The following is a 13303-nucleotide window of genomic DNA, read 5'->3' as shown; positions in this document are numbered from 1 at the left end:
TTTGTCAGGTTTGTCAAAGATCAGACAGTTGTAGGTGTGCAGTCTTATTTTAAGGTTCTCTATTCTGTTTCATTGGTCCATGTGTCTTTTTGTACCAATACCATGCTGTTTTGGTTACTGTAGCCCTATAGTATAGTTTGAAGTCTGGTAGCAGGATGCCTCCAGCTTTATTTTTTTGTTTTTGTTTTTTGTTTTTGTTTTTTTGCTTAGGACCATGTTGGCTATTGAAATCCCTTTATTTTTTAATGATACATACAAATTACAAAGAATTCAAACTAGGCAAAAATGTAAAAAGGCAGTAAAAAAATAAAATGTACTTCAAGGCTAACTACCCAAGAGTAATCAATATTTAACATTGTTTATAAAACATTCCAACATCTTTCTATGCGTATTATGTAGCTAGAAGAATGTATAGATGTTTAAATGAGTGAAAGACATAGCTATATAAACATTAGGATAATTTTCTGAAGCTAATATACAGTAGCATTTATTTACACTTAAACAGAAGAAAAGGGAACTGAATAAAAGAGCCTATTGACTTTGAAATAACTATTTTTTATTACAAGAGATATTATATGCTGAAATCCCTCTAAATTTTAAAAAAATAGGAAAATCATTAATAGGTTACAGTCATATGTTAACTATGTGTTAAACCTTAGACAGGATTGGTTGAATCCTTGCTATGAAAGATAAGGATGTTTGCACTATTACATTTCTTCCCACCTACTCTCTCTCCTTACCTTCAAATTTCTGTTTATTATATGATTTTCAGAAAAAAACTGATAAAACAATATCCAGTCCTCAAAGTAGTGCTTATTTCAAACTTGTTGCAGAGATGTAGGAAGAAAAACAAAAAGTCAGCCCAGACTGTATCAGATCTGGAACTTGTACAGAAAAAAAAATAGGGGAAGCAAGAAACCAGAGACAACATATAGTCTTTGTTGGAATACTCTGCTCTTCTGAAATTTTATTAATGTCCAGTGCTAGAATCTTTCTTCCTAGATAAGGGTTTAGCTCATGATTATGTGGGGAGTGTCATCAAGTTTAAGATTAGTTTTCCAATTCAGTGTGCATTCGTTTCTAGAATCTTCATCTTGAATGCCATCAGCCCTCCATTGCATGTTTCTTATAGAAGCTGCTTACAATAAGAAAAAGATATGGAGTCTCTTTTAGTTTGCATCTCTGTAGATTTAGAGGTATTCATGAGAATTTTTAAGATTTTGAGAATTCACCATTATGACCTCTTTGGAGTCCAGAGTAGCATTAGGAGCCTCAAAATGGTGAACTCTGTGTCTCAAAGATCTTTTGTTTCTGTCCTTAACCATCTAACCTTTGAGACTTATGAAGCTATGTCGATTGCTTATTTGGTTGTTGCTTATGGAGGTTTTTCTTCTAGTTTTTACTCTTTTATGTTGATTTTATGAGATATTAGGAGGGGGATTTTTGTGATACACCTTCATTCTACTAAAGATGAATGGAATGCAATACTAGAAATGCAAGGCAATAATTTTTTAAAGAAATATCCTCCACATAAGGAAAAGTTAATCACTAAAATAAACAATGTCCTCAGCCTCACTTTTGCAGCAGATGCAGAGGGACTTTTCATAAGTTGCTTTCATGAAAAAATCTTCAATGATTTGGTAGAGGCAGCTGAATATTAAAGTTTTCTCAGAATAAAGTGGATCTAACAGGTGCAGAAACAAATATGGCAAGATAAATTGCTTTCTAACTAAGCTAAGATAAATTACTATGTTAAATAAGATAAATTTAATAAGTTGGTACAGTAAATAGCTAAGACAAACTGCTTTTTTAACATGATAGAATAAAAAGACTCAGTATCTAATGTGGCACATAGTTCAGTTTAATATGTATCCATATATCACCTTGAGGTATCTTTCTTAAAATGCAGCTTCTGATTCAGTAGATCTTGGATGGAACTTCAAATTGTGTATTTCTAATTCCGTGACACTGCTGGTGCCAGTTCTCAGATCATACTTCTAGTAACAAGATTCTAGACAACTATAGACTAAAGCTCCTCTACTTGACTGAATCCTTGAGACCAGAGACACTGCCTTATTTATCTTTGCATTGCTGTTCTCTAAGGAAGTACCTGAATAAAAGTTTGCCCTGAAATATTTTCTTGTTAATTGAATTAATGAATCAGATGCATGACAACTAGGAGCCTGGAAAACTGGTATTCTATACTGGTGTGTGAGGAAGAATTATTTTGTTTTGAAAAACAAGTGACTGAATGATAGGATTTCTATTTTGTCTTAAAATCTAAAAGCCTTACTAAAATTTTTGCTCACATGAAGTCTGCCATATATCACATTAGCTATTTTGGCCAACAAAATATTACCTCCCAAATGCTTGAATAGGTTCTTAATTGCTCTCAAGATAACAAATGTTATTCAAGTGAAAGAAATCTATACATTAAGTGTTACCAGTTATCCATCCTGGAAATAGAAAAACTTTAGTAATATTACTGTAGTAAAACTGATTTTTGTTTGTTTGTTTGAGACGGAGTCTTGCTGTGTCACCCAGGCTAGAGTGCAGTAGCACATTCTTGGCTCACTGCAACCTCCGCCTCCCTGGTTCAAGCGATTCTCCTGCCTCAGCCTCCCGAGTAGCTGGGATTAGAGGCACCCACCACCGTGCCCGGCTAATTTTTGTATTTTTAGTAGAGATGGCGTTTCACCATCTTGGCCTGGGTGGCCTCGAACTCCTGACCTCGTGATCCACCCACCTCGGCCTCCCAAAATGCTGGGATTACAGGCGTGAGCCACTGCGTCCGGCCAACTGATTTTAAACTGTATGAAATATTTTTGGGCCTACCCAACTATCTGTGAAATTTACCCTTGAGTAATTGAACAGATTGTCTCCTTAGACTAGTAGTTTTCAGTTGCTGGCTACATTTTAGAATTACCTGGGAAGCTTTTAAAAATCCCAGTTCCCAGGCTATACCAAAGAGGTGAGACCCAAGTATTTTTTAAAGCTCCGCAGATAATTCTGTTGTGCACCCAAGGTTGAGAACCATTACTTGACTATTAGCTCTTTGAAATCTGAGTCAGTGTTCCTCTTATTTTTAACTTTTAACACTTAATACATGGTAGGTACTTCATAAATGTTTACTTAGTCGACAGATGAATTATGTTATAAGGAAGTATTGCCTGAGGCAAAACAGGAGCATTCTTCAGTATAAAGGGACCATTTTTGCTATCTTTATTAGCATCTTAAAATTTGAAAAGTTTGAATACCCTCTTAATGTTAATACTGAAAGTTGGTATTTGATATAGATAAACATTTTGGTGTTGAGATATTTTGCTGATGCAACTTGGATTTCATATCACTTTTTATCAAGATTTGATATAAATGGATTGTGATCAGAGGTGAGAAAACTGTGGCACAGGTATTTCACTACCATAATGGAAGTACTTAAAGGAATGTTACAAAGAGATCTAAGGTGTTCTAGGATACATCAGTTGGAAAACAAAGATGGCTAATCTACACATTGCTGAGTTGTGGTATCAACCGTGGTTTTGTTTTTTGTTTATTGTTTTCTTCAGACAGAGTCTCACTCTGTCACCCAGGCTGGAGCGCAGTGGCATGATCTCAGCTCACTGCAATCTCCGCCTCCCAGGTTCAAGTGATTCTCTTGCCTCAATTTCCTGAGTAGCTGGGACTACAGGCGCACTCCACCATGCCTGGCCAATTTTTGTATTTTTAGTAGAGATGGGGTTTTGCCATGTTGGCCAGGCTGTTCTCGAGCTCCTGACCTTACGTGATCCACCCGCCTCGGCCTCCCAAAGTGCTTGGTGAGCCTCTGCGCCCGGCTGGTTTTTTTATATACCGGAAAGAATAGAGAGCTATTTATAAGAGTGAGTATTTAAGCTTTTCTGCTTTTTAAAATGAAGCACAGACAATTGAAGTTTTAACTTCAGTTTATGAAACCACTTTATAAGCACCTTTATTATAATAATCATTGATTTTTAAGGGGCTTTCCTCAGAACAAAATTATAACTATATCAGGGATCAAAGTTCTTTAGATGGGCTCTCAGTTATCTACAATTTATGTTTTTAAAAATAGTTTGTTGCCATTAATTAATCATTGCACAGAAAAGTTCCCTTCATTTGGAGCTCTGAGCTCTGCATTTCTGTGATACCAGAATAAAACACAAATCTGCAAAGAAAGGGAAAAAATCATTTTTTAGGTCTTGGATTTATTCTAAATAATCATCCTACATTTTGTGTCACTGATGAATTTGAGAATTGCAGGGACTGTATTGTACATCTCGGTGTCAGCCTGCTATTTGTATTACACAACAGTTATCGGCAATTAAATGATGAAATTATATTTTTAAATTTTGACTCTGAATTGTAAAAACGTAATGAAACAATATAATACCAATGCAAGTATATCATTATAATTTAATGAGCACTTAATTGCCCTTTTTAGCAAATAGCTAAAATGTAGGATGGGTTGATAGAATTAGCAAGAATAGTCAGCAGATGGAGATCCTAGTTTCACTTTGTTACAAACTAGGTGTGTAACTTTGTAAATTATTTAAGCACATTGTACTTCAGTTGTCTCTTTAGAAAATAAAGAGGCAAATCTGCTACAGACCCTTCTAGCTCCAAAATTTTATGACATGTAGTTCTAATCTCTATAACTGTCATAGTAGTGCATTTTGAATGGCTGAAAAGAACTTCAGATAAGCCATTACTTATAAAATCTTTATTTATGGTTTTTCTTATGTTTTATTTACTTTCAAGAATTTGATACTTGCATCCTCATTTTCTATAATTAATAAGTACTCAAAATTTCGGTGCCTTTTGATCAAGAGTGAAACTGTTCCGTGAATTGTGCTTAGAAATTTTCTTACTGACTGTTGAAAAGAATCTGTGTTTCCTCGTTGAATACAAAGTGTTCCAGGACGGGGATGTTTTGAGCAAGCAGGCATGTTTTTCTGCACATGACTATACTATTGTTTTCTTTCAGGAAACCCTGATAGATTGGTGTGATGAAAAGGAACTTAATTTGATATTAACAACTGGAGGAACAGGATTTGCACCACGAGATGTCACGCCAGAGGTGAGATAGTACATGCCTTTTCATATTCAAGGATTAAACTAATCATGGTTTTTTAAATCCTTTTTACTATATTTATATTATTTTTATAACTTTGCTAGGCATAACAAATGACTTGTAGTTCTAATAATGTGAAAATTTTGCTGTGGATAAATGTTTCCTGACTTTTTTTCTTTGGGCTTAAACTAGAAATGATACAATGTGCGGAAGATTAAACTGGTCCAAAGGTAATCTGTCATTTTCTTGGTGTCAGCCTAATTTCAGGCACATTTCCAAAGGAAGTGATAGTAGAATTCTGGTGGTTAGCATGGCATCTGGTCTGATGTGCTTTGTCAATACAATTCGTTTCTTGAGGTACCCTTTTCATTTGTCTAAAATTACAGTAAGATGACTGCAATAGAATATACTGATTTTACAGTACTTTTGTTGAAAAGGGATATATTTTCCACAATTCTAAATGTGAACAACATTTAAATGCAGAATTTAATGAGCCCAAAAGTAGGATTAATATCTAGGTTTAAGACCACAGGAATCATCTTCAACTATTTTATATATAGGAAGAAAAATTAGGGAAAGAATGAAGAATAAGCACTATTAACTAATATGGGGGGGGTGTATTTTTTCTTTAAGGAAGCCATAAACCACAGTTGTCACCTCAGAGCCATACATAAAATTACATCACCACTTGTGACATTGTTTCCTTTACCTCCCCAACCCCCCAAAAGTGTTTCTTGGATCAGTTTCAACTTAATATTTACTATGTCTTTCTATTTCAAATCAGTACACTATTTTATCTACTACCTTATTAACATTCCACAAGGTACTTTTGCTCTGCATCTATTAAATAATTACTGGCCTTCTTATAATAGTACAGTGGTTTTCAAACTTTAGCCTGCATCAGAATCAACCAGAGGACTTATACTAAAACACAAATTGCTTGATCCCCCACCCCTAGAGTTTCTGATTCAGTAAAGCTGCAATGGGTCTTGAGAATCTGTATTTCTAACAAGGCCCCAGGTGATGCAGATGTTGTTGTTGGACCATAGACCATACTTTCAAACTTTGAGAACTGCTGCTCTACTATATGAAAATGCAATTTTAAAAAGTATTTTTTTTCTGTTCCTCTATATAAAAACCGTGGTACATAAACTTTTGATATTATTATAATTAGGGTTTTAAATAAAATAGTTTTGGCTTTTAAAGCGATCAAAATCGAGTCGTATTAAGAGGTTAACTTCAACTGCATGAAGTCATCCTTACACAATTTATTTAGCTTCTGGCTTCTATAGTTAGTGGTTCTTTGGCAAAGTTTTACATTTCTTTTATGCTATGACTAACTGAAAAAGTACAATTGGGAAGGAAGCCATCTCCTGCAGAGGTGTGCTTGTGTTTTGTTTCTTTCTAAAAACACTGACTACTTATGTTAAGTGGAGTTTGGGTGCTGTCTTAAGTGTTTTAGTTAAATCACTTTGGGTTTACGTATGCCTATTTTTTGTGTGATGGTTTGATATTTTCATATTTTTTCATAACAGAAAAATAGAAAAAATTTCACCAGAAAATTAATTCATAACCAAATAACGGTATTATTTTTAATTCCTTGGATAATTCATTGTGGGGAAATAATTTACATCACAAAATGTTTTGTATCCTACGGGGCTTCCAGTTAATACAAAACGCTGGGCTGAAAATTCAAACCTTTGAATTCTGGCACTGCTACTTATCAACAAGGTGACCATAGATGGAGTGTTTTTACTCACAATTCTGATGCTATGTGGGTTTTTTTACTGGAACCAACCAGTTCTTCAACTCTCCAGATATCAAATGTCCTTCTTTTTATTTCAATTAAATTCTGACACTACCTACCAGGAATTAGTACTAGACTCTGCAGATTTAAGGGCTCCATCCACAAGACTGCCTTCACGTCACATGCCAGTGGCAAGTACCAGATCCCCAGGCTACTCAAAATTCTGTCCTACTTGACTACAAAGTCAGTTGGTTCCCAAAACTCCCCCCATTTTCAGATTCACTAATTTGCTAGAATAGGTCCAAAAACTCCTGGAAACACTTTACTTATGCTTACCAGTTTACTATAAAGGATACAATTTAGGAATAGCCAAATGCAGGAGATGCACAGAGCAAGGTATAGGGGCAAGGAGGTTCCATCCCCTCTCAGTATTTAGCGCCCCTCCGGCACCTTGATGTGTTCATCACCCTGGAAGCTCTCTGAATCCCATTGTTCCAAGATATTTTATGGAGCTCAGTCTCCAACCCCGCCCCTCAGTGGGTGAAACTGAAAATTCCAATGCTCATAATAACTTAGCCTTTCCAATGACCAGACCAGCCCCATCCTGAGGCTATCTAGGCACCCACCCTAAGTCATCTCATTAGCATAAACTTAGGTGTGATCTGAAAAGGTTTGGGCCTGGCATGGTGGCTCCTACCTGTAATCCCAGCACTTTGAGAGGCCCAGGCGGGTGGATCAGTTGAGGCCAGGAGTTCAAGACAAGCCTGGCCAACAAAGTGAGACCATGTCTTTACTAAAAATACAAAGAATTAGCTGGGCATGGTGACACACGCCTGTAATCCCAGCTACTCGGGTAGCTGAGGCATGAGAATCACTTGAACCTGAGAGTAGAGGTTTCGGCAAGCAGAGGTCGCAACATTGCACTCCAGCCTGGGTGACAGAGGGAGACCCTGTCTCAAAAAAAAAAAAAAAAAAAAGGCGGGGTGAGGGGCTACAGAGGGTTTGTTAGGAATAACAAAAGGCACTCTCTACTCCTATCACTCAGGAAACTCCCAAGGGTTTTATGAGTTCTATAATAAGTCAGGAACCAAGAACAAAGACCAAATGTATTTTTGTTTTACACCTCAATAGACTAGTCATTTAACCACTCTGTGCCTTAGTTTTCTATAAAGCAAGGGAAATAAAAGCACCTATTTACCAAGGTGGCTGTGACCTTTCAATGAGAACTATTCCTGGTATTTTATGTAAGAGTTAATTTATAAGAGTTAATTTTTTTTATTTGTTGCTATGTAACTTATGTAACTACCAAAGGGACACATTTGATAGTTTTTCTTTTTTACATGTAATACCAAATAGACAACTATAGCCTTTTACTTGATTTAAAGTATGTCCATGAAGTCTTTAGAATCTTGTCAAATTATTTCTTAATTTTGATAGGGTAAGCTTCATATTTGATCTCTTCCATCTCTATATTATATAAATCAGAAATCTTGAATTTCTGCTATTCTAGTATCTAGGTTTTTTTTTCTTTTCTTTTTTGGCACTACTAGTTGACAAGTGTCTGTTTCCATGGCATTGTATATTTCATTATTCAGAAATTGAGCAGTATTTTATTCTTAAAGTTTTTCAGTTATTTGAAAACTATTGAGGTGCTCTTATATTCATATATACCTATAGCAGCTACATAGTTAAAATTATATTAAAAGTTTCTTAAATGGATTTAAAATATACATAAATATGTCTTCTCTAATATCTATTTTTGAAAAGAAGCAATTAGCAGCTACATAGTTAAAATTATATTAGAGGTTTCTTAAATGGATTTAAAATATACATAAATATGTCTTCTCTAATATCTATTTTTGAAAAGAAGCAATTTACCTGATTGTGAATAACTTGATCTTTAATAGGTTCACTTCATATTTTATATGTATATATAAATACATATGATATGGTATCTATGGCAAAAGTTTGTAGCACTCGTGGGCTATTAATATTAATAAAATAAATAATAAATAAGCAAACATAAAATCAATATAGGCCCACTAAAAAGTAATTCTACTAATTTCCTTTTTACTTTACACCCTAGAGTAGTTGCAGTTCTTATAATATCTAACATATAATATTGATGTGTCAGAAAGGAATTTAGAAATATAATCCTGGACCTGAATTATATAGTAATTTGTCTGTTTTGATAGTTGTATCTAAAGAGAAGAAGCTGTTTCTAGACACATTTTCCTATATTATATACATCAGGATTTCCAATATTTTTAAATGAGGTCAGAAGTTATTGGTAGCATAGATACTAATTTGATAAAAGTAAAACAATGTAAAACTTCTCCCTTAAAATCCTAATGTTTTATAGTCAATAATTGTCAGTAATTAGCTTAATCTGTAAAGCACAAAGGAAAATTGTTTGTGGGATGTGTGTGTTGTAAGAAAAAAAATGAAGGGTGAAAATGATGAATAGGATGAATGAAAAAAAAAAATCCAAAGATTTTGTCAATGGGTGTGAGCTCTAGATAAAATGAAAAATTTGATCAAACAGATTTCTCCCCAGGTCTATTAAAAACAAGAATAGAATATCAAGTATAGTAAAGTTTATCTTATTTATTATATATTTTATAGGAATAGGGCTATCAGAATTGATTTTCCTAAATTATGAATTTGTTTATATTTTTAGGCCCTGCATTATAGAATATGGTTCCTCTGATACTTGCATGCCTTCTAGCCTTCTCCCTGCCTCTAAATATGAGATGCTATCAAAACTTACATATAAAAGCATGACAATTCTCACTCATCAACTTTTTAGAATTTTGTCTTGATAATAAAAACTGGTTTTTAATAATAGATTGCTTGCTTTTTTTTTTTTTTTTGAGACAGAGTCTCACTCTGTCACCCAGGCTGGAGTGCAGTGGCATGATCTCAGCTCACTGCAACCTCCACCTTCCAAGTCCAAGCAATTCCTGTGCCTCAGTCTCCTGAGTAGCCGGAATTACAGGCTTGCACCACCAAGCCCAGCTAATTTTTATATTTTTAGTAGAGACAGGGTTTCGCCACGTTGGCCAGGATGGTCTCAAACTGCTGACCTCAAGTGATCTGTCTACTTCGGCCTCCCAAAGTGCTGAGATTACAGGCATGAACCACTGTGCCTGGCCAGATTTCATTTTTTTTCTGGTCTGATAAAGGTTGGATAATTCATTGGCACTAGTGAAATATTAGTAATTATAAAGTTCCACAGATCATAAAACTCATTTCTATACAAAGTATTTTCCCTTTATGTCCCATTATTACTTCAAAGCAATGTATGTCCAAAAAAGGTATTATTACATAAAGGATCTGTGTTCAATAATATAGTAAATTAGAAAATGTTAAACTGTTAAATATTTAAAAGGCACAAAATAACTTTCAGTACTTTTAGAGCACTAAGCTGTATTGAATTAAGGGTTCTATGCTAATATATTATTTTGATCATAAGTAAAAGAGTTAAGTAAAAGCCTAGCATGCATGTATGTCTCAACCACTTGTTCATTCATGAAGCTTTTGTTTTTAATCCTCAATATGTGTTCAGTGCCATGCTTGGTACTGAAGGTAAAAAATGAGTGAGACTTTCACAGGGGTAAGGAATGTGGCCCACAAGCCAAATCCAGCCTGTCACCTTTTTTTTGCATGTCCAGGGAGCTAAGAATAGATTTTACATTTTTAAATGGCTGAAAAAATCAAAAGGAGACTAATATTTGTGAGGTGAAAATTACTTGGAATTTGAATTTTAGGGTCTATAAATGAAGTTTTATTGGAACAAAGCTACACTTATTTATGTATTGTCTATGGCTAAAACAGCAGAGTTGAGAACTTATAAACAAGACCACATAGCCTATAAAGCCTGACGTATTTATCGTCTGATGCTTTGCAAAAAAAGTTTGTCCACCCGTGGCCTGTTGGATGACAACAAGTCATCTCTACTCACATTTTTTTATTTTCTCACTTTTACCTTTGGTTCTTTAGTAATCCAAATAATGTTAGATTTCCTTCCTTATATTTTTAATTTTAGATGGAGCAAAGAAAAAACGCTTTTCTGCCATATTGAAGTGTATTGCCCCATTGTCTCAATAGACAATATGGCATAACAAAAATAAAATATCCCTTATTCTAAATAATATATAGAATTCTGCACTTTAAAAATTAATACAATGAATTTGTTGTACATTAAGTAAAATCTCACTCTTAAAAATAATTTTAAACTGAGAAAAAATAATTTGAAACTGACATTCTTAGGAATGCCTCATAACAAAAGTATGCTGATATAATTGATGATTATAATCAAACAAAAGAAGAAATAGCAAAAATACCAGGAAACTATAAATTTGACATAAGGAATATTTATTTAAAAGGGTTCTTATAACTGTTTCATTATGGAAGTGAAGAGGCATCAGGCAAAATGACCTCTTTCAAGAGGGAAAATACTACAAAATGGTACCAAAGAAACCTGACTTAGGAAAAGACTCTGAATTTTAGAAGGTATATTCTGTTTATAGACTACTTTTAGTTTGCTTTGGGGCAGATTAATATCTAAGCTTTTCTACAATTTTTTTCACTTAGGTTATTAGATTTTTTTCATGAAAATGTCAGTTTTCTAGTACAAATTAAAGAAAATTATAAAAATTGTTTTATAATCAATTGGTTGAAATGTGTGTATTTCATAATTTTAAGTGCGTGTTTACTATAAGACAGGTATTATTTTATGTAGTCATTAGTCATTTTTCTTTCTTGTATTGCAATGCTTCAAAAATAAGAACACTGTATAAGCCCTGGGAAGAAGAAAAAATTGACCTAAGTTACTAACAACATGTTAATGATCTTCAATTTGTTACTCTTGTGAAAGATAGTGAGAATTTACATTTAATAACTCACCTAAAAGTTAATATTGGCCATTTTCACAATCAGAAAACACTCTCCTACATTTTAACAGAAGCATAGCAAAAAACACCATATTTAACCATTTGTTTTTAATATAAAATTTGATTTTGTTTTGAGTAAAATAAAATACCTGTTATACATGGTAAGGCTAAAATTAATCATATAGAACTAGGATTTTGACTATCTTAAAATTGTTCTATGTAAATAGGATAATTTAACAATATTAAATTGCTTACAAAGCAGAATACTAGAAACCCTTATACCTGAAGTATTTAAAACTAAATTTAATGAAATGTTCCATCCCTCTATGGTCAGATTTGATGCTTATATTTGATGCCATTTTAAGGAGCTCATCCTAATTTTATGAAATAGTTCCCATGTCATATCTTTGTCTAAACACGTTGGCATGCAATATGGTATAGTGTAAAAAGCTTACACTATAGAGTCAGATTCCCAAATTTAAATATTAGTGCTACTACTTACTAACTGTGAAACTTAAGGCAAGTTGACCTGTTCAAATCTGTTTTCTCATCTGCTAAATTAGCTGATGCCTACCTACATCTCAAAATTGTTGATTCTAATAATAAAAATAGTCAATAATAACAACTAACACAGATAGCAATTGCTATGTGCAAATAACTCTTTTAAGCATATGTTAACTCATTTATTCTTCAAAACAACCATATGAGGCCAGGTGTGGTGGCTCATGCCTGTAATCCCAGCCCTTTGGGAGGCTGAGGTGGGTGGATCACTTGAGGTCAGGATTTTGAGACCAGCCTGGCCAACATGGTGAAACCTATGTCTACTAAAATACAAAAAATTCAGCGAAGCATGTTGTTGCATGCCTGTGGTCCCAGCTACTCAGGAGGCCAAATCACGAGAATCACTTGAACCCAGGAGGCGGAAGTTGCAGTGAGTAAAGGTGGGGCCACAGCATTCCAACCTGGGTGACAGAGTGAGACCCTGTTTTAAAAAATAAATAAGATATGTATAAGGCAGGTACTATTTATGGTTATCTCTGCCTTAAAGATGGAGCAACTGTGACACAGATTGATTCATTGACTTGCCCAAGATTTTTCAAGTAGTAAATGGCAATAAATGCATGTAAAAGGATCTAACATAATGCCTGTAATCTTTGTAGATGTTTAGTGTTTGTCCTTTTTCTTCCTCATTTAATTAACAGTATTACCTATTATCTCTAATTAGATATGGTAGCTCCAAATACTTTTGCTACTAACCATCGTGCTTCTGATAGCTATTGTTAACTACAAATATAATTGGTGGATATGTCTTAAAAATAAGGACTTGTCTTGAAACAGCCAGATATGTGAAAAAATAACTTTTTAGTAATAGCCCAATTTATATCTGGGGTTTATAATTATTTTTGTATTGTCCACTGAAAGCAGAATTTTTTTTCATATCATAGGCACACTTAGGACCTTCCTGTTTGGTAAGAACAGCATTCATTGTCTTTGTTCAATGTAACAAATATTTATGAAGCACCTTGGGCTTTATCAAACCTAAAGCTAAAGTACATATACTCCTAAAATAGTCAT

At 34.0% G+C, this 13303-nt stretch overlaps 1 protein-coding gene across 18 annotated transcripts in view; it reads left to right on the top strand.

Moving 5' to 3' along the window:
• The window catches only part of GPHN (gephyrin), a 722880-nt gene that overhangs the window by 344456 nt on the left and 365121 nt on the right, over positions 1-13303 (top strand). For 16 of the 18 annotated variants that reach the window (XM_055291351.2, XM_055291356.2, XM_055291353.2 and 13 more), the window contains exon 4: positions 5000-5092. The exons of the other annotated variants lie outside the window; for them this stretch is intronic. In XM_055291351.2, the coding sequence (XP_055147326.1) occupies positions 5000-5092 (93 nt within the window). The remainder of the gene's footprint in view (positions 1-4999; positions 5093-13303) is intronic. 18 annotated transcript variants of the gene reach the window in all.

This window comes from Symphalangus syndactylus, chromosome 8, assembly GCF_028878055.3.
Source record: "Symphalangus syndactylus isolate Jambi chromosome 8, NHGRI_mSymSyn1-v2.1_pri, whole genome shotgun sequence".
NCBI classification, from domain to species: domain Eukaryota; kingdom Metazoa; phylum Chordata; class Mammalia; order Primates; family Hylobatidae; genus Symphalangus; species Symphalangus syndactylus.
Note: the sequence above shows the minus strand (reverse complement) of the source record. Positions and strands in the feature narration are given on the sequence as shown.